Below are 23,277 nucleotides of genomic sequence, written 5' to 3' on the forward strand. Positions count from 1 at the left end.
TGTGATGGAGATACCATGATGGAGAAAGGATAATAGACAAGTGTTACAGGAAGTATGTGTTAAATTTACGGGAAGTGTGTTCTATATGTAAGATTTTTAATATACTATTGGATGTCATATGGCTTAGCTTATGGGTTGTCAAGACTTGTACTGTTTAAAAGTCATCTTATCAACATACAACTTCATAATACGGTGATGTGAGGAGCAATTCCATGATCTCGCACTTTTAACGGGGAACTAAATTTGCACTTGCAGCAGAGACTATAATGGATAGAAATCACAGACATCATGCCCACAATTTAATGTGACGCTCTTCCCATGAGTGGGGCTTTCCTTTGGGTGTACAGGAAGTCTTAAAGCAGCAGCCTCCAAAGCTAGTGTAAAATTATTTAATCATATTTATAAAACGCAGCAAAAAGTTTCAGGAAGAGCATTAACTCAACACAATTGAAGTAAAGTGGTAATTTAAACATGATTTGCAGAATACAGCCCTGTTGCCCCTGCAAAGTCCTCTTTAATAACAGCTGGGGGCTAGTGCCAAAATTGGGAGAGACTATTCAACCAACAGCCTGAGATAGTCATACTCACGGGATCATAACTTAAGAACAATGTCCCAGAAACCACCATCAGCATCCCTGATTATGCCCTGTCCCACCGGCAGGACAGACCCAGCAGAGGTGGTGGCACAGTAGTATGCAGTCTAGAAAGAGTTGCCCTAGGAATCCTCGACATTGACTTCGGACCACATGAGGTCTCATGACATCAGGTCAAACATGGGCAAGGAAACCTCCTGCTGATTACTACGTACCACCCCCACCCCCCACCCCCTCAGCTGATGGATCAGCAGTCCTCCATGTTAAACACCACTCGGAGGGAGCACTGAGGGTGGCACGGGTGCAAAATATACTCTGGGTGGGGGACTTCAATGTCCATTACCCGAGAATGGCTCAGTAGCACCATTGCAGACAGAGCTGGCCGATTCCTAAAGGACATAGCTGGTAGATTGAGCCTGCAGCAAGTGGTGAGGGAACCAACAAGAGGGAAAAAAACATAATTGACCTCATCCTCACCAACCTGCCTTCCACAAATGCATCTATCCATGACAGTATCAGTAGGAGTGACCGCCGTAAAGTCTTTGTGGAGACAAAATCCCGTCTTCAAATTGAGGATACCTTCCATTCTGTTGTGAGGCACTACTACTGTGCTAAATGGGATATATTTTGAACATATCCAGCAACTCAAGACTTGGCAACGATGAGGCGCTGTGGGCCATCAGCAGCTGCAGAATTGTACTCAACCACAAACTGTAACCTCATGGCCCGGCATATTCCCCACTCTACCATTACCAGCAAGCCAGGCGAACAACCCTGGTTCAATGAAGAATGCAGGAGGGCACGCCAGGAGCACCAGGCAGACCTAAACATGTGGTGTCAACTTGATGAAGTTACAACACAGGACCACTTGCCGCAACTGGGCCATAAAGTTCCGCCCCTAGAGGAACACATTGCACACATGTGCAAGACATATTTTTAAACTCTGGTGCCACTATCACCGACAAGATTATTAATAAGTCTACAATCAAAATGTTTATGCATAACATATAATAAAGGGTTTGTAAATTGTAAAACAACAATCCTCCTTTTCCTATGCCAATGGTCCTATTCTGTATTTTGTTTCATGTGTTTATTTCAGATTTCCATCTGTATTCTTTTTATCCAGGAAATAAAATCTTCACAAACATTTCTCAGGCCTTCATTTAAAGAACATACTCAAGGCTATTAACTTTGACCAGTCCTCATTAACTAACTTTATTTTCAATCTTTCAGATAACATGGATTTTTAGTTAATTTACCCTGAGTAGATATGTGTAATCTCACCTTAAAGATGTACCCTATTGGTATGGCAGTATTGCTCAGTAAATCCTAGCAATAAGCAAAAGATGCAATTATTAAGTTAGCTTACCTCCCTAAAAGGGTCCTTTTTGTTATTTAAATGGATGCATATTTTGAAAACCATGGTTCAACCAGTTCTACTCCTTTACAAAATGATTCTGTAATGTGTGTTATTATGATGCATATTCATTGTAGTTAATTACAATCATTTTATACATTCTGGGAGAAATTTGGTTTTCCTGGGAAAAGGATTGATAATGCCCAGAGGAGGTGAACTTTATATTTAGCATTGGTTAGAGCAAGCACATAAGCAACACCCTTTCATTAGAAGACTGATGAATGACCTGTAAACTAGGTAACCTAACTATTTTCCAGACTAAAAACTTCTCCTTGTAAAAATTACTGAACCATTTCCACGAAAGTACCTAAAGTATGGATTTTAATGCTAGTTAACAACATTTATCAGTGCATGGTGTATGATGAATAGGTAGAATTGGCTCTGACATTGGACATTTTAAATAACAAAAATATTGGCCACTTTTACACTTCTGTACTAATGACAGAGGAAGCATAGAAATTGTAAAACTTTGTGCTGCAGTCTCTGCCACCAGCTGTTGTTCATGTTTTTTTTCATGCATTTACAGGCAACGAATGCAAAAATCAACTATGTATAATCTCTGTGTGGAAATGCAGCGACTGTCCCAGGAATTTCAGTGGCTTCAGATCTCTCAGGATGAGTTCCTTTGCATGAAAGTGTTGCTACTGTTTAGCATCGGTAAGTATGGGCTACTCCACTTCATGGTAAATTGCAGAAAAAACATCTGTATCTGAACTGTAATTGCTGGCAATGTTTAAGGTGACAGTTTACTCCCCAGTATTAGCTTAATCATGTTTTCTATCGTGAGTTATGCTTTCATCTCCACAAGTTATTTTTCCTCCATTTTAATGGGTACCCAACATAGCAGGTTGGAGCCCTGTATCAAGGCCAGAATTTTTCACTCGCCGGGTGAGCCTGTGCCTGACCCAAGCGAGTGTAAAATGACATGCGATGACGTCAGGCGAGCATCCCGACATCATCGCACATTCGTGCGATATTTCAGTTGGCAGGCACACACGGGAGTTGGCAGTGCGTTTGTTGACAATTAACAGGCCTATGAAAGTCATTAAAGTCCGAATTGAATTAAATTTTTCACTGCCCATCCAACCTTATGGTTGGTGGGCAGGTGAAAAGGCCAAGCGACCTTTGGAGTTTTTAGGAAACCTCATTCGTAGCAGGATGAGGTTTCCAAAAGCTATTAAAAATTAAATTAAAATTTTAACATTTCATTAATAACATGTTCCTGCTCATGTGAAAGAGCAGCTGTGTGCCCCAGGGAGCTTTTCCTGCGCACACCTCCGCGCATGCATGAAGTTCCCCGCTCGCCCTCCCCCGCCCCCAAAAAGGCAGCGCTGAGTGCTGCAGTATGCGTTTCATGTTGGGCGGGGCTTAATTGGCCCGCTAGCGTGAAATCGTGGTTGGGCCCAATCACGGGCGGCTTCCCGACCACTCCTGCTCACCCGCACCGAGCCCACCCAACGAGGGCAAAATTCTGCCCCAAGACTCTAATCAGTATTACTCTACAACCAACCTTCAAGACATCTGTGAAAACAATTCAGATTGTCCAATCTTGCTTTTCAGAGAGTATCACAAAAGGAGGGCTGGAAAACCATGTTTTATTTTTGCCAGAGGTCAAAGGAGAAGGGAGAGAGAGGAATACAAAGGATAAAGACACTTCTGAAAGCAATGGAACAAGGAGGTGCAAATTTTGGATTGTAAGGGCCAAATAGGAAGGCCCAGGTTATCCAGACTTTAGCCTAGTTTCCAGCCCTTGTAGCACATTGCCAATAGAGTCACAGTGAGAGTATACCAGGTGCACCACAAATTCTCCACTATTCTGTGCCAATTTTTAATCTAGAAGGAACAATATGGGTGGAATTTTCCATTCTCACCAGCAGAAGGATGTGTGGCAGGCAGGGGCACTAAATTTGGCAGGAATGAAAAAGTCAGTCAGTTTCCCACTGGCAGAAAATTAGTTTGGAATTTTGCTCTCCTGACTTTGCTGGTGGGTTAAAGGCGGATCGAATTTCTGCTGAGCTATATCGGAAATCACATTTGCATTTATTTGCATCTCATGAATTCTTATTAAAAGGCCAACTCACTGGAATTATTTTCCCCCTCCAAATTAAGTGCTCTGCCAGTGGATAATTAGAATGGTCTGATTTACAACTGTAAATAAGTGGGGCGCATCTGGTAAGCTTCACTTCATCCACGACTTGAAGATCAGTAGGCTTGCTTTCCTCGAACAGAAGCCCGAACAATCCCCATCCACCACCAATCTCCTCCGTCTGGCTGAACTTGTTCTCTCACTGAACAATTTCTCCTTAAACTCCTCTCACTTCCTCCAAATAAAAGGTGTGGCTATGGGTACCCACATGGGCCCCAGTTATGCCTGTCTCTTTATGGGGTATGTGGAACATTCCTTGTTCCAGTCCTACTCAGGCCCCCTCTTTCTCCAGTACATCGATGACTGCTTTGGTGCCGCTTCATGCTCTCGTCTGGACCTGGAAAAATGTAATAATTTTGCTTCCAATTTTCACCTCTCCATCATTTTCACATGGTCCATCACTGACACTTCCCTTCCTTGACCTCTCTGTCTCTATTTCTGGTGATAGACTGTCCACCAATATTCATTACAAGCCCACCGACTCCCACAGCTACTTTGACTACAGCTCCTCACACCCTGCTTCCTGTAAGGACTCCATCCCATTCTCTCAGTTCCTTCGCCTCCATCGCATCTGTTCTGATGATGCCACTTTCCAAAACAGTTCTTCTCACATGTCTTCCTTCTTCTTTAACCGAGGTTTTCCACCCACGATGGTTGACAGGGCCCTCAACCGTGTCCGGCCCATCTCCCGTGCATCCGCCCTCACACCTTCCTCTCCCTCCCAGAACCATGATAAGGTCCTCCTTGTCCTCACTTATCACCCCACCAGCCTCCGCATTCAAAGGATCATCCTCCACCATTTCCGCCAACTCCAGCATGATGCCACCACCAAACACATCTTCCCTTCAGCCCCCCCCCCCGCCGCCGTTGGCATTCCATAGGGACCGTTCCCTCCGGGACACCCTGGTCCTCTCCTCCATCACCCCCTACACCTCAACCCCCTCCCACGGCACCTTCCCACACAACCGCAGAAGGTGCAACACCTGCTTAAGCAGCACTTCACTTGCACTTACCTCAATTTAGTCTACTGCATTCGCTGCTCCCAGTGCGGTCTCCTCTACATTGGAGAGACCAAATGCAGACTGGGTGACCGCTTTGCAGAACATCTTCGATCTGTCCACAAGCATGACCCAGAACTCCTTGTCGCTTGCCATTTCAACACACCACCCTGCTCTCATGCCCACATGTCCGTCCTTGGCCTGCTGCAATGTTCCAGTGAAGCTCAACGCAAACTGGAGGAACAGCACCTCATCTTCCAATTAGGCACTTTACAGCCTTCTGGACTTAACATTGAGTTCAACAACTTCAGATCATGAACTCTCTCCTCCATCCCACGGCCCCCTTTCCGATCCCTCATTTTTCTAAAAATGTATATTTTTTTTTAATATATTTTTCTTTTCCCACCTATTTCTATTATTATTTTTAAATTTATTTCCATCCATTGTTTTATCTCCACCTTTTAGCCTATTTCGATCCCTTCCCCCACTCCACCCCCACTAGGGCCATCTGTCACTTGCTCGTCCTGCTTTCTATCCTTAATGTCACCATTAGCACATCCTTTAGCTAATATCACCACCATCAACACCCCTTTGTCCTTTTGTCTATGGCATCTTTGGCAATCTCTTCTTTGCCTCCACCTATCACTGGCCCTCTATCCAGCTCTACCTGTCCCATTACCCCCCTCAACAGCTTATATTTCACCTCATTTTCTATTTTTCTTTAGTTCTGATGAAGAGTCATTCGGACTAGAAACGTTAACTGTCTTCCTCTCCGCAGATGCTGTCAGACCTGCTGAGTTTTTCCAGCTGTTTTTGTTTTTTGTTTCAGATTTCCAGCATCCGCAGTATTTTGCTTTTATCTTAGGCTTGCTTTCACCTTCCTTTGACAACATAACCTTGAAATATCAGGTGCTTATAGCACAAGTTGCGTCAAGGCTGGGCACGGGAGGCATAACCATTGGGGAGGGGTCAGACAGAGGCAGGACTTGGGAGGGGGCAAGGACCAGAGGGGAAGGATGAGACTGAGGTAGGACTGGGAGGTGGGGGGAGCCCAAGAGGGGAAGGTGAGACGGAGACAGGACTAGGGGCTGGTCAAGGAACAGAGCAGAGCAGACTGCCCGGGGGCAAGAGTTAAAAGACTATGTATGGAAGAGTGAAAGACTGTCCTAGGGCTGAGTCCACACAGTCAGGGGGCGTATTTCAGAGACTTTTCTGGGACTGTACAGCCTATGTTAGAGGGCTCTGCACAGCACACTTATCTTGGCCCTGGTCTTGGACAGGGGAAGGTCTCTCTGGACAATGACAATCATACACAGAATGGTGTGTAAGGCATGGTCAGTCACTGAAGGCAATTGGTCCTGGGAGTTCAAGTCATGGTATTGGGAGACAGAGGGCGGAATCATCCCAGATTTGCACTAAGTGCGGTAGCAGGCGGGTAAAACAACATTTTACCCACCAGCCGCAATGGCAGCTCTTCATGCCATATCTTCCCAAACCCGCCATATTAATTCTGCATTCCCGGGAAACCCGCCATTTCCATGGATAGTGGGTGTGTTTCCATGGTGGCCTTGAGAAGGAGAGGGGTCAGATCGGCAAATTACATGGGGACATCAACATTGAAGGGTTTGGGGGGCGGCAGGGGGAAGAACAGGAATATCAACATGAAAAGTGATGGGCTCAAAGGTAACGGGGGAAGCTGGATAGTAACAGGAGGAATGGGAATTAGGAAGTAGTGACTGGGAGGAACTTGGTGGGTGATAGGGGGAGGTTGGAAGCAGGTCTCACATACAAAAGCTAAGAGCTCCATTTTCATAATTATCAATGAATGACACAGTTGGCAAACCAAGCTTGAGAAAACCAATAGGGGAGGTGTCTTAGGGCGTGTGGGAAGAGTTCAGCACAAGAATTTTGGGCCAATTGAAGGGGAACAATATTAATTTCCTGTTCTAACCATGGGGAGCATGGCTCAGTTGAGTTCTGGACTCAAGGACACACAACGAAAAGCTTTGCTCCTTTACTAATGATGCGCATACATTAGTATGCGAGAATTCATTAAGTTTTGGTGCTGCAGTGCAGTTGGTCTTAATTGCCATCTGACCCTTACAGAGCCATGTGAAATGGGATGTAGGCTCAAACAATCAAGGGTCACAACTGCTGCACGGAAGCAAAATGAACCCTACAAACCTCAATGTTCCCAGTGTACTGGTCATGGCATTCAAGGCACTATGCTTACAGTCATCACTTAAGCACAAGGATTGGGTATCAATAGTTATTGTCTGGGCTACTGTTGGCAAACTGACAGTAGACTGAATGAGGGTTATAGCACAAGATTATTGAGCCTAATTAAGACCCTCTTTGTGAATGTACATTCATGTCTGAAAGTCTAGACTCTCTTATAAAAGGATTATGTGAGTTAGTTTGTTTACACAACTGCAGAGAAGTGTCGACTTTGGTTGACATCTAAATGAGTTTATAGTAAGTTTTTTTCTGTAATCCTTTTTATCAATGTCTCAATGTTTATTTGCAAGAGTTGTCAAGTGCTTAAAGCTTCTGTTATTGATACTTTAATTGTCTGATTGATTGTCACACTTATAGGGTTGTAGGAACACCAGACTTTTTTAAAAAGTATGAATGAGTGCTTTTTTTCTAAGCAGTTTTACACGTCATTGTTACTATAGGGTTCATTGGTTCTGTATGTACACTTGATGAATGGGCATGCACTGGCTGTCAGTTGGAATGGAAAGTATGAGGGGCTATTAAGGGTGGTAGAGGGCATGAGTTGGCGTTGAGCTGGAATGGGGCATGGAGGTGGCATGGGAGTGGGTGGGGGTGATGGGGTATGAGGGCTACAGGGCCTAAAATGTAACCAAACAACTAAGACAAAGTGCCAGAGAACTGAGGTGGGCTTTTTAATCAGTTTGCAACGGCAGTCTGCCACCCCTGTGGCCACCTCTAATCCATGTGCTGGGGTGGGTGGCAGGCCAGACTCTATCCAGTGCTACCAGCCCAGAGTGAAAATAGCACATAAAGAGGCACTTTATACCAAGGTGGGACTGCTGAGTCAGGAAATCTCCAGACTCAAGCTCCTGCCTTGGTAGCGAAAATCCAACCCTTTGAAGCATTAGATATAAACAAGATGCCTCAAAACTTTAAAAATAAACTCACTCCTTCTGAGGAAGATTTTGGTACTTGAGTATCGCTGAAAAAAGAGACATGTTGAAGTTTTTCAGCTTGCACTCATCGGGTCATCTGTAAGAATACCAAATGTAAAGGGAACAACAATTTATACTTCATGAGAATAGAGTGCTGATTGGTTGATGAGTGAACTCTGATTGGTAGAGGCATTGCCATGGTGAATGTACCAGTTAACTGATGACTGACAGTTAACTACCAAGCATGCCCTAATGAGTGCAAGATGAAAAGCTTCGACATGTCTCTTTTGTCAGCGATACTCAAGTTCTATTCTGCCAGACGACTGTTTTGGTACTTTTTATTTGTGTCTGTCAAGATGAAGAGACTTCACATATGAACAATGGAGTACTTGTTATCATGTATAACAACACGTTAGATGCGGAATAAAATATACTCTTTCTGCCAGCAGTAGCCCCTCAACTCAATCTATTGCTTACATCAGCCATTTTTTTCTCTTTATATTGTATAGATCGGATTATTAGATAAGCGCTAGTTAATCACAGAGCAGGGGAAAGGATGGAGACTTCTTCACTAGAAATCTATCATTCCCATAAAGCTATATAACTCCTTCTGGAGGAATTCGGTACAATCTGCCTCCATGTCAACTTATGAGATGTTTTCTTTATGTGAACTGGGTGAAGACTACGCTTTTGATCTCGGTACTGTTCCATTTTTCAGCAGGCTCTTGAAAAACTGAAATCATATTGCCATTCCATCCCCACCAATGCTTGGTCCTCTGTAATTTGGGAATAGGTTGGGAATAATCGTTCTGCAATTCCTTCCAAAAAAACAGTAGCATATTTAATTTATGCAAATCAGGAGCCAATGAACCCAGTGCAATTTTAAAGCCAAATTACATGACGCAGATGCTGCTCTAGCCTTGCAAACTAGAATGAAAAGTTAAATGGTCATCGCAGTTGCCTTAAAAGGAACTACTGGAAGAATATAGAAATGCTCCAGTGAAGTTTTTTATAAACAATTTTTGTGGGGCATGAAGTGCATGAAGACTCCTCCAATTCTCAAAAAATCCTACTATTCAGCCTATTCCCCGAGTGGTCACTTGGCGCTACCCTTTAAAGAGAAAGGTAAAATACCAAAAATCTTGCACAGAGAAGTCATTGATTGCCGATCATCAGCCTAAATACTCAGCAAACTCACCAGTGCTACGTTAATGAGCCTCCGCTGTGGAAATGGTTCAGACCTTCGGTGTAGTTTCGCAGGCTAGTGATGGACTCACTCCACCCACCCAATGAATGAAGTCACTTGAAAATCAATGTCCATGTTGCAATTCAGGTCTAGAAATTAGTATCTATCCTTTCAATAATTCCCTTAAACAGAGCTTACATTCTGGGAGTTTTGTCTCTGCGGAGGTTATTAACCCAGGAATAACAATTGGCCCAATTGTAGTAAATTGCAGAGTAGGAGTTATGTAGATTCACTGTTCATCTTGAATTAATTTGGTCAACAGAATGTCATCACATGGGTGAAAGATTTACTAGGCTAAAAAAATGGCCACCTCTTTCTCAACTGAATAATACCTGAAATGAAAGTGAGGAACAAGGCTTAAATTTTAGTGTAAAGGAAGAGCAGAGGGGAAGAATTGGCTGGTGAAAGCAACAATTTGTCATGCAGCTTGTATAAGGTAAGATAGAAGCATTAAGAGAAAAAATGGATAAGGTGTGAAGAAACCTTGCGCAACAACATCTCAATCATTGCTGGCCACCACAACCATGTCTCGGCCCAGCACATGATGGCTAGTACACTTTATTCAAGGGGGGAGGTGTGCAGGTTGGCTTGGCCTCCTCTGCCAGAAGTGTGCTGTCTGAACAGGTTATCTTCCTTCCCTTGTTCCTTCAGGGAGGCTGTTGTAAGGTATTGGGGGTAGGTCAGTCTTATTAACGTATTCATAATCTTAGGCAGTTCAACGGTAAATATTCATTAACTACAAGAAACTATATACATAGGTACAGTAAAGGTCCAAGCTAGGAGCTGCTTCTATGCTTGCTTCTGCACACAACTCTGTACAACTCCAGACTGAACCCTAGGTGTGGGTCATGTGTACTGTACTCATTCCCATATTAAGCCTTTATGTGCCAGGCCCTTATACTACACCTCCCACCAGTCTTTATCCAACCTACTTACAAGTTATCCCAGTTTATCCCACATATTACATCAATACCCCATATCCCTCCCTCAAGTCTCTGAGTTCATAGGCTCAGGCAGTCTGGAGGCCCTGTAACACTCCCATATCTTTTTCTTACTGCTGTTGGAGGTATTCTCTTTGGCTGCAGGTAAACTTTGTTGAATTGGAGGTTGTTCTGGCGCCTGGGTGTCTTTTCATCCTCTTTTTCTATTCCTTGGCATTAAATCACACTTTGTCAATTCCCTAATTATAGTGATAGATGGCAGTTGGTTTATCCCACTTTTTATGGGGCAGACATACACTGGACTCACCTCTATAGTGTTTTTTTCTCTTCCTTCATGCAGCTCATAGTGACACACTCTGGGACGGAAGATGGCTCTTTCTGTTGTGAGGGTGTGACTTGGTAGTAAGCTCACCTTTGCATTTGGCTGTGTGGTGTGCTGTCATCAATGAATGGCTGCTACTTGGTTCCAGGATCATTTGTGGCACTATCATGCTGGCTGGGGATTGCAGCATCTGCTTTGTGATCTCAGGGTTTATCTCTCCAACTGGCATCAGAGCCAGAGTTTGAGCCTCTTCTCGTTGCTGGTTCCTTTCTTAACTGTCATCTACTTGAAGTATCATGGTAACCATCTGAGTGGATGGCTGGTCTGACCAATGAGGGGCTTTTGGCACTTGTAAAGAAAGTGGACAAACCTGCTCTGCAAAGAGAGAAGATAATTCATTGCTGAAGTCCCAGGTGAGAGAGTCTTTCTTATTGGAGCTTTTGGGAAGTTGCCATTCTGTATAATTTATGACAGTAGTTGTCTTGACATCTGCCATTTTGAGGAGATTCAGGGCTAAACAGGCATCTCTGCTCAAGAGAGAAAAAGGCTGGTTTCAGATGACATACATCAACTTGAAGATTTGTTTGCCATCATACCTTCATGGCTCTAGAATCATGCCTGTGACTGAAAAGGCCCATAAAGTGGTGTGTCCGTTGTTCATATCCAGAGGTCTCTAAGCCACTGTTCTTTGTCCAATAGGACCGTGACACTAACTCCCAGTTCAATTTAAAGTTTGTGAGATGGCTATTAACCTTTCAAGGATTTTGTTACTTCTGAGGTTAAAGTAAGCATCGAATTATTTTAAAACTTCATCAAATTTTGCAGATGATGCATTGATTCCTTGTCCAGTGATTATATCATTGCCTGTCAGGGTTACCAAATAAATTAGCGTGTTAACTTATTCAGCTTCTGCCTTTTTATCCAGATCTGAAGCAATCATGTATCTCAGGAATCTTCTTCCCCAAAATCCCCAATTTTCTGATTGATCTGGACCTTGGATAAGTCCAAATTGATCTGCAGGTTCAGCTTTAAGAGGCTTCCGAAAATCCAAATGGCACCTCTGCACAAAGGCTTTCCTGCGCTTGTCGGTTTTGACGGGCTCCCCCAGTAGTGGCATTCAAGATCTCAGCATTTAAGCTCTTTCAACAACGGCTGCCTGGATCGACCGAGTAGAGTCTTCCCCACTTTAGCGCTATATTCTCGGGTCGTGGAAGCATTGAACCCTGGCTTTTGCCGCCTACTCAGTATCGATTAATTTTAATCAATTTTTTTGCGGAGCAAGCTCAGCCACCACATTTTCAGGTGCAGGCTTGGGAATCTGGTTTCTCAGAGTGTGATTTAAACAGCAATTTCTGACCACTGCAGTATTTAACTTTTTGCAGGGCTTTTGTTCTGCAGGAATTTTAAATTTTTAGCTCACCCCTGCTAAGTCTGCTGACTCCGCACACCCTAGGCTGAATCTTCTAGCTGACGTGTGGGTGGCGGAGCCCGCACACCAGCTCTGAAAATCTTGCGCGCTGACGTCACACGAGTGTCCCGACGTCAGTGCGCGGCATCGCGATAGTTAGGTCGGCGGGCACGCTATGCAGTGCGACGCGCGCCCGCCATTAATTAAAGGCCTTGTAAAGGCCATTGACTCACCAACTGACCAGGATTTTGAGGGGCCCGTGCGAACTTCGGCTCGGTGCACGGGCCCAACAGGCAGGCGGGTAAGTGATTTTTTTACAAACCTCATCCAGTGGCGGGATGAGGTTTGATATCGTACTTAAAAACATATATTAAAAGTTTTGTGTACTTCATTAACATGTCCCATCTCGTGTGACATTTTCACATGAGGGGGACATGTTAATGAATTTTTTACTGTTCTATTTTTAATCTTTGACAACTTTTCAGCGATCACCCTGAGGCAGCACTTTGCCTCAGGGAGATATGCGCTCTTTTGCATGCACGAAAGAGCGCACTCTCGCAGTTGGGGAATACCCCCCCCCCCCCACCAACCACAGGAAGCACATAGCGCTTCCCGTCGGGCGGCCCGCCGACGTAAAATGGCAGCGGGGCCAGTTTCGGCGGCGGCGATCGGCTGCCCGCCCATCAAGGGCAAAATTCTGCCCTCTAAGTATTGAAGCTGGACTTCCATGGGATTCAGTGGTGTCTTCTGCTGCAGCAAGGAATTTAATTCCCACCTTCAGCTTCCAAGCCTTTCTTTGGAGCTTTTGTCTGGCGATTTCACAAAATCACAGAATTGTTTACGGTGTAGAAGGAGGCCATTCGGCCCATTGTGTCTGCACCAGCTCTCTGAGCATTCCTCAAAGGCAACCTCCTGCCTTTTCCCTGTAACCCAGCACATTGTTTCTATTTAAATAATCATCCAATGCCCTCTTGAATGCCTCAATTGAACCTGTCTCCACCATACTTCCAGGCAGTGCATTCCAAACCCTAACTATTTGCTGTGTAAAAAAGTTTTTCTCACCTCGCATTTGCATCTTTTGCAAAACACTTTGAAACTGTGCCCTCTGGTTCTCCATTCGTTTATGAGCGGGAACAGCTTCTCCCTATCTACTCTGTTCAAATTCCTCATAATTTTGAAAACTTCTATTAAGTTTCCTCTTAGCCTTCTGCTCTCCAAGGAAAACAGTCCCAACTTCTCCAATATTTCCTCATAACTGAGTGTCACATACCTGGAACCATTCTCCTAAACCTCTTCAGCACTCTCTCCAATGCGTTCACATCCTTCCTATAGTGTGCCCAGAACTGTACGCAATACTCCAGCTGAGATCTAACCAGTGTCTTATATAAGTTCATCATAATATCCCTGCTCTTGTATTCTATGCCCCTATTAATGAAGCCTGAAATATGGTGTCCTTTAGAAACAGCACTCTCTACCTGTCCTGCCACCTTTAATGACTTATGTACATAAACACCCAGGTCTCTCTGCTGCTGCACACCCTTTAGAATCATACCCTTTATTTTATACCACGTCTCTCCATGTTCTTTGTACCAAAGTGTATCACCTCACACTTCTCCACATTGAACTTCATCTGCCACCTATCTGCCCACTTCAGGAATGTGTCAATATCCTTTTGAAGTTCTACACTGTCCTCCTCGCAGTTTACAATTCTCCCAAGTTTTGTGTCATTCGCAAACTTTGAAATTGTCCCCTCCACATCAAGGTCTAGCTCATTTACATCTTTCAGGAAAAGCAAATGTCCCAATACCGACCCCTGGAGAACTTCACTACAAACTTTCTTCCAGCCCTTAAATACCCCATTAGCCATTACCCTGTTTCCTATCCCTCTGCCAATTGTGTATCCACGCTGCTACTGTCCCTTCTGTTTCCTTCTGTGCCTTCACTTCTTGAACCTTCGGGTCAGAATGCTTCTTTGATTTTTCCTTCAGTTTTTCAAGATTTTAATTTTCTTCTGTAGTCTCTGCGAGGTTTTGAGTTGTTGCATTCACTGCGACCATGTTGTAAGGTATTGGGTGTAGTCCAGTAGGTCTTATTAAGGTATTTGTAGTCCTAGGTAGTTCAACAGTAAGTATTTATTAACTATGAGGAACTACATATATAGGTACAGTAAATGTCCAAACTAGGAGCTGTCTCCATGCTTGCTTTTAAACACTAGACTGACCCCTAGGTGCGGGTTATGTATTCTAACAGCACTATGCGGACGGTACTGTACTCAGTCCCACATTAAACCTTTATGTGCCAGACCCTATCACTACAGAGGCTTTCTCTGCAAAATCCCTGATTATCACTTCAATCATGTTCACCCCGACAATTAAGCCCCAGTTTTGAGAGACCAGCAAAATCTGTGCTGGAAATGACTGACAAGCTGACCCAAGCTAACCTATAGTTCACTGAGGTGATTGTACCCAGAATAATCTCCATACTTAATGGCTTTAATTTCAGAGTATTTCTTTTATTATTGTATTTTATTTGTAAGTTATACAGGATAATTCTGATTAAGACTTCTGGTGCGTTTTGCTCATTATGACATTTACAAGATACTGAGATTGCTTTTTGATTTAAGGTAATTGAAATAATTGAATGAATAATCAATGCCATTACGTATGTGTAGCAAGCTGTGTCTTTGAGTGTTCATTTTATTTGCCATACTGCAGACAGATATATGGAATTTGAGAATGGATTTCATGGGCAGCATCTTCCGGTTGGCTTCCGTGTAAAATGACGTGGGGATTCGTCGGGCGTCACCCCGCATCATTTAGATTTTCAGTTCTGTGGGCACGCAGCCGATTCAGCTGCGTGCCCGCCAAACTGTCAACGGCCTAGTAAGGCCATTAAAAACCTAATTAACATGATTGATGGACCTGCCCGTCTAGCCTTAAGGTTGGCGGACAGTCCGGGAGCCCAGGCGGGCTTCGGAAAAAATATGAAATCTCATCCATGGGCATGATGAGGTTTCATAAGGGTATTTAAATTTTTATTAAATGTTTAAATAAAAGTTATGGACATGTCCCAACTCATGTAACAGTGTCACATGAGGGGTCATGGCAGGGAAATTTGTTTATCACCTTTATTGAAAGTTTTAAATCGGAGCCGATCCCACTAAGACAGCACTTTGCCTCAGGGAGATCTGTGCGCTCTTTCACGCACATGCGCGAAAGAGCACACTCCTGGCTGAGGTAATCTCCCACCTGCACAGGGAGCGCATAGCACTTCCTGGCGGACGTCACGCTGGGCAGGCTTTAATTGGCCTGCCCACATAAAATAGCGGTGCGCCCCCAAGCAGGGGCGCCAATTGGAAGCCCACCCACGCCCGTTCCCGCACTTTCCCCTGGACGGGGGGGGAGAATGTTGCCCCATGATTTGCCTTCCCTGTGAAAAATTGTGTTCACAAGAAGTGCAAATTCTCCCTTGAAAACAAAAATGATATGGCAAGTGACAATCATACCATGCCATTAAAGAATGGACAAACTAATAGGCTAATTGCAGCTTTATCTACATGCATCAAGTGATAAATTGCATAGTACAACCGCAGTGACTCAAGGCATACTGAATTGTAATGACTGGATCAATTTGGAAGCTACAGCAGAAACAGCTGTACATGATATATGAACAAATCCCTTGTGCAATCTTGCAGTGTTCTATTTTGTTTTGATTAGATTTTCACATCTGCCTAGAGTTTTCAGTAAGGTGATCAAATATACATAGAACAATTGCCAGATTGTTATGGACTATACTTATGGTGGGGAAGAAGGTAATTGACTTATAATCATATTAATTTTAATGGTGTGTAACTATTCAGTCAGAATATACTGTGGCCAATGGAGGTGCTATGATTGTTACAGGTTACAGGCTCACTAAAATAAATTGAATATGCTCACCATCTTACCTATCATATTTCAAATAATTTATTTGTAATTTTAAAGGCTATAATGCTATTGTCCACATGGTTGTATTTTCTGAAATGTATGATATTCTGGAAGTTTTCTTATACATTTGAAATAGTGTAACATGTATAAATGCTGCTAAAATGTCATGTCTGTGAGAGCTTATAAACCAAACTTCACTGTCTCGTTGTCAGTTCCAGTCGAAGGTCTGAAAAACCAGAAATACTTTGATGAACTGCGTATGAACTATATTCAGGAACTGGACAGAGTAATTTCCTTTCAAGGGAAGGATGCCACACACAATCCACAGCGTTTTTATCAACTAACCAAGCTCCTAGACTCACTGCAGATAGTAAGTTCTGATTCTGTTTACTAATAGCTTGTTCAGATCAGATAAAATCAGTGCATAGCATTATTGCTGAGGGACCTGGTAGGACTACAGGTTTTCCTGTATTGTTAGTAGCACTGTTCTTTATTTTTACAGTTTGTAATTACCGTGGCATTTGCTTTCTAAGTTACATTTGGTCAAGTACAAAAATAAGCAAAAAAAACACAATTACCAATGAAAAATTATGGGATATGATTTCCATCATGAATAGGCTAAACTCATAACTCACAAGTAAATTATGATCAGGGCTACTTACAGGATATAATAATCTTGTGGATCAGTCTGTTTTCTAATTAAGCTACACATGGATAGGTAATTAAAATGAAAATAGTAAATGTAAGTATTTACTTTAAATGCTAACTTTGACACATAGATTGTAGATTAATTTCAAAATGCCACCAAAATGCTCTTAGAGGCAATTGTTCCCAATAGTGGCCTCAGCTCTAAGAAATATAAAATCAATGTCATGGAGGGAACATGTAGTATCAAACTCAGTGTTTTCTTGGAAGTGGTGAAAATTGTATTTTCGAGAGATGTACATTAGATATATTTTTGCAGGTGGCCTTTCTTTGATTAATTCATAAATTTTTGGGACATGGCTGAGATAATGAGGAAAATAGTCCCCTCAAGTTTAGCAATATAACCAGCTGAATGGAGATCAGGTAGTGAGTTATATATTTTCTCCAGCTGCTGGCTGATTCCACATTGAAATTGCAATCAGCCCAATTAAATTTTACTATCTGTTTATATAAAACATGTGACTTTTTAAAAAATACCTGTTTGTGAAATGCTAGATTGAATTTTTGCACATAAATTCATGAATCTTCTGGGTTGTGGATGTCTACTGTGAAACCTATGGTGGCACCCTTCCATCTTGTAAGACGATTGTTTGCACTTGCTGGTCAACTCTGTGCTAAGCATTGCCTGGTTTGACTCAGGAGCCACACTCTGGCATGTCAGTCTCTGCCGTATTTGCTGAAGAGAAGACAGTGGACTAAGGAAGTGCATGATTGGCTGGCCTGTTTTCTCTGGGCCATTTTCTTGACCTGCTGAGCTTTTTGTTTCTGCTAGCCTCTTCCAATGCCCTTCCAGTCACTATATGCATCATAAATTGAACAAAATTACCCCTAACTGTATCTCAATATATGAGTATGCATGTAAATATATATATTATATGTAATATATTGGATACATCGAAGTTATTTCAGGAAATTAATTTTAAGGTTAGATGATGTACTGACATCACCTGAAAGCATTCTTGGGTATCCTTTATAATGTATAAACAATTAAAGAAAAATAGAATATACAAAAAGAATATTGATGAATTTTACTAGTTGGCATACACACAGTACAACATGCCACACATCTTTCATTTGGAACTTCAGACAATGGCCTGAATTTTCATGGGAAGGAGAGAGTCTCCAGCTTAGCCAAAAGAGCCCCGATCTGGAAGTCTCGCCCCTGAGGCTAGTACCCACCAGTTTAGCCAGGGAGATGAAGGCAGTTTGTAGTTTGTACATATGTGGCTCACAGAGGCAGTTCCACGTGTAAAGTGCAGCTGCCTTCAAAAAAGATGACTTCTGTGCTTTACACTTCAGGAGAAAGTCTAAACTTACCCGAATTCTTTGGAAAGATAGGGAACCCTTTTGGGTAGGTCCAGGGACACCTTTGGGATAGGTGAGGTGCCCTTTGGGAGAGGTCAAGTGCCCTTTGGATTTGTTAAAAGTATCCATTAATGCACTTAAAAAGTAGATAAAACCATTGAACTGTCAATGCATTTAAATCCCCTCGGAACAGTAAAGCTGCCAAGGCATTTAAATCCTCTTGGAACTGTCAAGCTGTCAAGGCATTTAAATCCTCTTGGAACTGTTAGTTGTCAAGGCATCTCCCACCCTTTACTTTTTTTGAACTGCAGTTTAAAGATATCAGTGCTTGCTATTTCACTCTGTTGACATATACTCCATTATATGCACATGGGATACAGGGTAATTTGATATGATGGATTCAAAATTGGCTTAGTTGTAGGAGACAGAGGGTGATGACAGAAGGATGCTTTAGTGACTGGAAGCCAGTGTCCAGTGGCGTACCACAGGGATTTGTGCTGGGTCCCCTATTATTTGTCATTTATATAAACGACATAGATGACTATGTGGGGTGTAGGATTAGTAGGTTTGCGGATGACACAAAGATTGGCCAGGTTGAATGTCTTGGGCTACAGGAAGATATAGATGGGATGGTCAAATGGGCAGATAAGTGGCAGATGGAATTTAACCCTGAAAAGTGTGAGGTGATACACTTCGGAAGGAGTAATTTGACAAGGAAGTATTCAATGAACGGCATGACACTAGGAAGTTCTGAGGAACAGAGGGACCTTGGCATATGTGTCCATAGATCTCTGAAGGCAGAGGGGCATGTTAGTGGGGTGGTGAAAAAGGCATATAGGACACTTGCCTTTATCAATCGAGGCATAGATTAAAAAAGTAGGGAGGTCATGTTGGAGTTGTATAGAACCTTGGCGAGGCCACAGCTGGAGTACTGTGTGCAGTTCTGGTCGTCACATTGTAGGAAGGATGTGATTGCACTGGAGGGGGTGCAGAGGAGATTCACCAGGATGTTGCCTGGGATGAAACATTTCAATTATGAAGAGAGGTTGGATAGACTTGGGTTGTTTTCGTTGGAGCAGAGAAGACTGAGGGGCGACCTGATCACGTTTACAAGATTATGAGGGGCATGCACAGGGTGGATATGGAGCAGCTGTTACCCTTAGTTGAAGGGTCAGTCACAAGGGGACCTAAGTTCAAGGTGAGGGGCAGGAGGTTTAGGGGGGATGTGAGGAAAAACTTTTTTTACCCAGAGGGTGGTGACGGTCTGGAATGCACTGCCTGGGAGGGTGTTGGTGGCGGGTTGCCTCACATCCTTTAAAAAGTACCTGGATGAGCATTTGGCATGTCATAACATTCAAGGCTATGGGCCAAGTGCTGGTAAATGGGGTTAGGTAGGTAGGTCAGGTGTTTCTCACATGTCGGCGCAGACTCGATGGGCTGAAGGGCCTCTTCTGCACTGTGTGATTCTGTGGTTATAGGATTTATAGGAGGGTCATCATTATAGGATTTGTTCTGCATTACTGAGTTCATAACCCTATCATCTCTCCACAGTTTGATTAACAGCTCCAAATGGTTATAAAGTCTTTGATGTGGGGTTATGAATACAAATGCTTATATTAGAAGGGATTAAGTACTTGAAGGAAATATTTGTTTTTAAAAAGGATTAAATACTTGAAGAAAATGTTTCTTTTTAATTAGGGATTAAGTAGTTGAGGGAATTTAGAATTGATTGTTTTCTTTAACAATGAGAGTGTTTTTTTAATACTGATCATCGATAGACACTTAGGGCAAAATCTCCCCCCCCCACCGTTGGAGGGGAAGTGTGAAAGCGGGCATGGGCACGCCGCCATTTTTCGTGGGCGGGCCAATTAAGGCCCACCCAGCATGACGTCAGCACGAAAGCACTGTGCGCTCCCTGTGTGGGCGGGGGAGGGGAATGGCAAATGCGGAAGTGCGCTCCTTTGCACATGCACGCGAAGGAGTGCTCCGATCTCCCTGAGACTAAGTGCTGCCTCAGGAAGATCAGTTCCCAAAGTGAAAAAGTTATTCTTCCAAAAATTTCATTTACCATCCATGTCCCCTCATGTGACAATGTCACATGAGTTGGGACATGGACATAACCTTAAGTAAAAGTGAATCTTAATTTTTTAATTCAATCATAAAACCTCATCCCGCCTGTGAATGAGGTTTCATGCTTTTTCAGGTGGCCGACAGCACTCCCGACCTGCCCGCCAACCTTAAGGTTGGACGGGCAGGTCCATTAATTGCTTTTTGAATGGCCTCAATAGGCCATTGGCAGGTCGGCGGGCACACAGCTGACTTGGCTGCGCCCCCGCCGACCTGAAAATGCAAACAACGCGGGATGATGCCCGACGTCATTCCGCGTCATTTTACATATCAGCGACTGGGCCCCGCCCTCACTCGCCGACAGGAAAGTTCTTGCTTTAGGGCAGAAATTTGTGTTGAGCAGACAGGCGCACGCCCGACCCGTTCTAGCGTAAAATGACGCACGATGATATCAGGCAATCGTCCTGACGTCATCGCGCACTTGCGCGATATTTTGGTCAGCGAGCAAGCACAGGAGTCGGGCAGCGCGCCCGCCAACAATTAACAGGCCTATTAAGGCTATTAACGTTATAATTGAATGAAATTTTTCACTGTCCATCCAACTTTATGGTTGGCAGGCAGGCGAAAAGGCGAAGCAGCCTTTGGATTTTTTAGGAAACCTCATCCACAGGCAGGATGAGGTTTCCAACAGTAATTAAAAATTAAATAAAAAGTTTTAAATTTCATTTATAACATGTCCATGTTCATGTGACAGAGTCACATGAGGGGACATGTTTTTAACATTGCTCAGTTTTTTATTTCTGATTTTTTAAATCTTCAACTCCCTGAGGCAGCTCTGTGCCTCAGGGAGCTTTCATTGCACGCACTCGCACACATGCGCGAACTTCCGCACTTGCCTTCCTCCTGCCACCCCACCCCAGCAGCACTGCAGCGCGCACTTCATGCTGGCTGACCGTTAATTGGCTAGCCAGCATGAAATCGATGTCGGGGCCCGATCACGGTCAGTTTTGTGGCCGCGCCAGACCGACAAAGGGAAAGTCCTGCCCTTAGAACTTCATTTCATCTTAGCATGGTACTGTCCGCCCATGGTGGATTTTGGGTGAGCTGGCATGGAGCGAGTAAGGGAAAAGGGTGGGGGGGCATGGGTTGGCACTAAGTTGGCATAGGGGCTATAAAGGACCAAGGGGGTGGGTACAGGGGCATAGGTCGGTATAGTGTCTAAAGGGAATTGGGTGTGGGTGGAGGGGCATAGGTTGGCATGGAGTGTATGAGAGGCCGTGGGGGTTGGGGGCATGAGGTGGCATGGGTTGGAAAGGATGGGGCATGAGGAGTGTGCAGGTATGGGTGTGAGGGCCAGAGGGCTGTTTTTTATTTTACACTTTGCCTTTCAATTCACAGAGCACCGAGCCAGGCCTTTCACACAGCCCACTTCTGCACCCAACAGCCCCTGTGGCTGCTTCCACACTATTTCCAGGGATAGCGATTTTCCCGACTTTACACTCCTGACACAAGAGCAAAAATCCAAGCTAATGTTTTGCAGAAAATGCTGGTCCGTTACAACAAATAATTACTGTTTTTAATGTTCAGCTTATCAGGTAAACAATTGACATGATAGGTATTTAGCAAACTCATTAATTATATGCCCAGTTGTAATAAGGCATAGCTTAGTGAAGTGTTAAGTGCTGTAGGAATGTAGGGTGCAAGCACACTGCACTCTGATTCCCAAACTCAGCCATTTATTTAAGTATGATGCTGTGCAGAGACCCTGCAAAGAAGCCATTTCTCCTAAAGGAGAAATGAAAAATCAGAGGATCAGTCAAACAGGTGACTCTCCCACACCTGTTGCTGAACAACTTCAGAGTGGCATTTGGAAAGATCTGACAGCAGAACACCTCTCAACCCTGTTGGTCTTTCACCCTCATGGTACAAGGTGCAAGAAGATTATGGAAGAAGGGAAGTATAAAAGAAAGAACGTAGCTTGAAGGCACCGGTAGCAAATGGAATTGAAATAATGTTTGAATATTTTTCTGTCAAAGAAGTAACTGCATGGCTACTTTAAACAGTCTGATATGTAGATATTAATTAATAAGAAATAACTGGATGTGAATTTAGGGCAGTAATCTAATCACGGAATTCATTAATGAGGATCGACCACTTATGTGGTTGTTACAAGCTATAAAGTCCTAATGATTATTTGCTGCTGGTGCCTTATAATTCATTTACAAATATGCACTGTTCTCTATAATTCATCACAATATTAGAATAATAAAAAGGAAACAAAAATGTTATGGCTAATACTTAATTCTTTTATCAGTTTATATTTTTTATGTTTTTTTAACAGACAGTGAGGAAACTCCACCAGTTTACATTCGATCTATTTGTTCAGTCTCAGTCTCTGAGCGTCCAGTTCCCTGAAATGATGGCAGAGATAATCTCTGCCCAGGTACCAAAGATCCTCGCTGGTATGGCCAAACCGCTTCTTTTTCATGAACAGTGACATTCATTGCTTACATATGTTATACTGCCTGTAACTGTACTACCTAGAGTTTATCTTGTTTTCAAAATCATCAGTTCAGTCAAATGCTACATCTGTTCTGATAAAAAAATGAAAAAGAATTGTACAAAATCTACCTTTATTTCCAGTGGTCCGTTGACCACCCAGTTACAGAGTTGGTCATGTTATACAACCAAACTGAGGTAGGCTGGTTGTAATCTTATTGACTAGTTGTTATGTTGGACCACACCAATTACTGGTTGATACCTTGGTTAAATTCAGTGAAAATCAACTGCATTCACCTCTTCATTGGTCCTTCGGAGTAGTTTCAGTCTCTGATTTTCACCTAAAGCTACCTACATTTTTTTTATTATTTTGGAACTACCTAGTGACCTGTTTTCATTTTACATCCTTAAAACATATCAGATATCAATTTTACCTGGTGTTAGATATTACCTCACACCATGTTTCATTACATCTATGAAAACACATTTTTGTTAAAAAGCAAAATCTGATGTAAATTGCATTTTTTTTAAATTTGCACTAAAATATTTCCT

The 23,277-nt window shown here is 43.2% G+C and overlaps 1 protein-coding gene across 2 annotated transcripts in view; it reads left to right on the forward strand.

The window, feature by feature from the left end:
* LOC144683961 (androgen receptor-like) overlaps positions 1-22,847 on the forward strand; it is a 314,903-nt gene extending 292,056 nt beyond the window's left edge. The window contains exons 5-7 of one of the 2 annotated variants that reach the window (XR_013577371.1): positions 2,537-2,667; positions 16,362-16,519; positions 22,568-22,825. Coding sequence is in view for 1 of the 2 variants with exons in the window: in XM_078547586.1 (XP_078403712.1) it covers positions 2,537-2,667; positions 16,362-16,519; positions 22,568-22,723 (445 nt within the window). In the remaining variant the exon portion in view is untranslated. Of the gene's footprint in view, positions 1-2,536; positions 2,668-16,361; positions 16,520-22,567 lie in introns of both variants that reach the window. The other variant, XM_078547586.1, reaches the window with a different exon arrangement.
* Positions 22,848-23,277: the final 430 nt, after the last annotated feature.

The sequence above is a fragment of the Cetorhinus maximus genome, chromosome 8 (genome assembly GCF_964194155.1).
Source record: "Cetorhinus maximus chromosome 8, sCetMax3.hap1.1, whole genome shotgun sequence".
Classification (NCBI taxonomy): domain Eukaryota; kingdom Metazoa; phylum Chordata; class Chondrichthyes; order Lamniformes; family Cetorhinidae; genus Cetorhinus; species Cetorhinus maximus.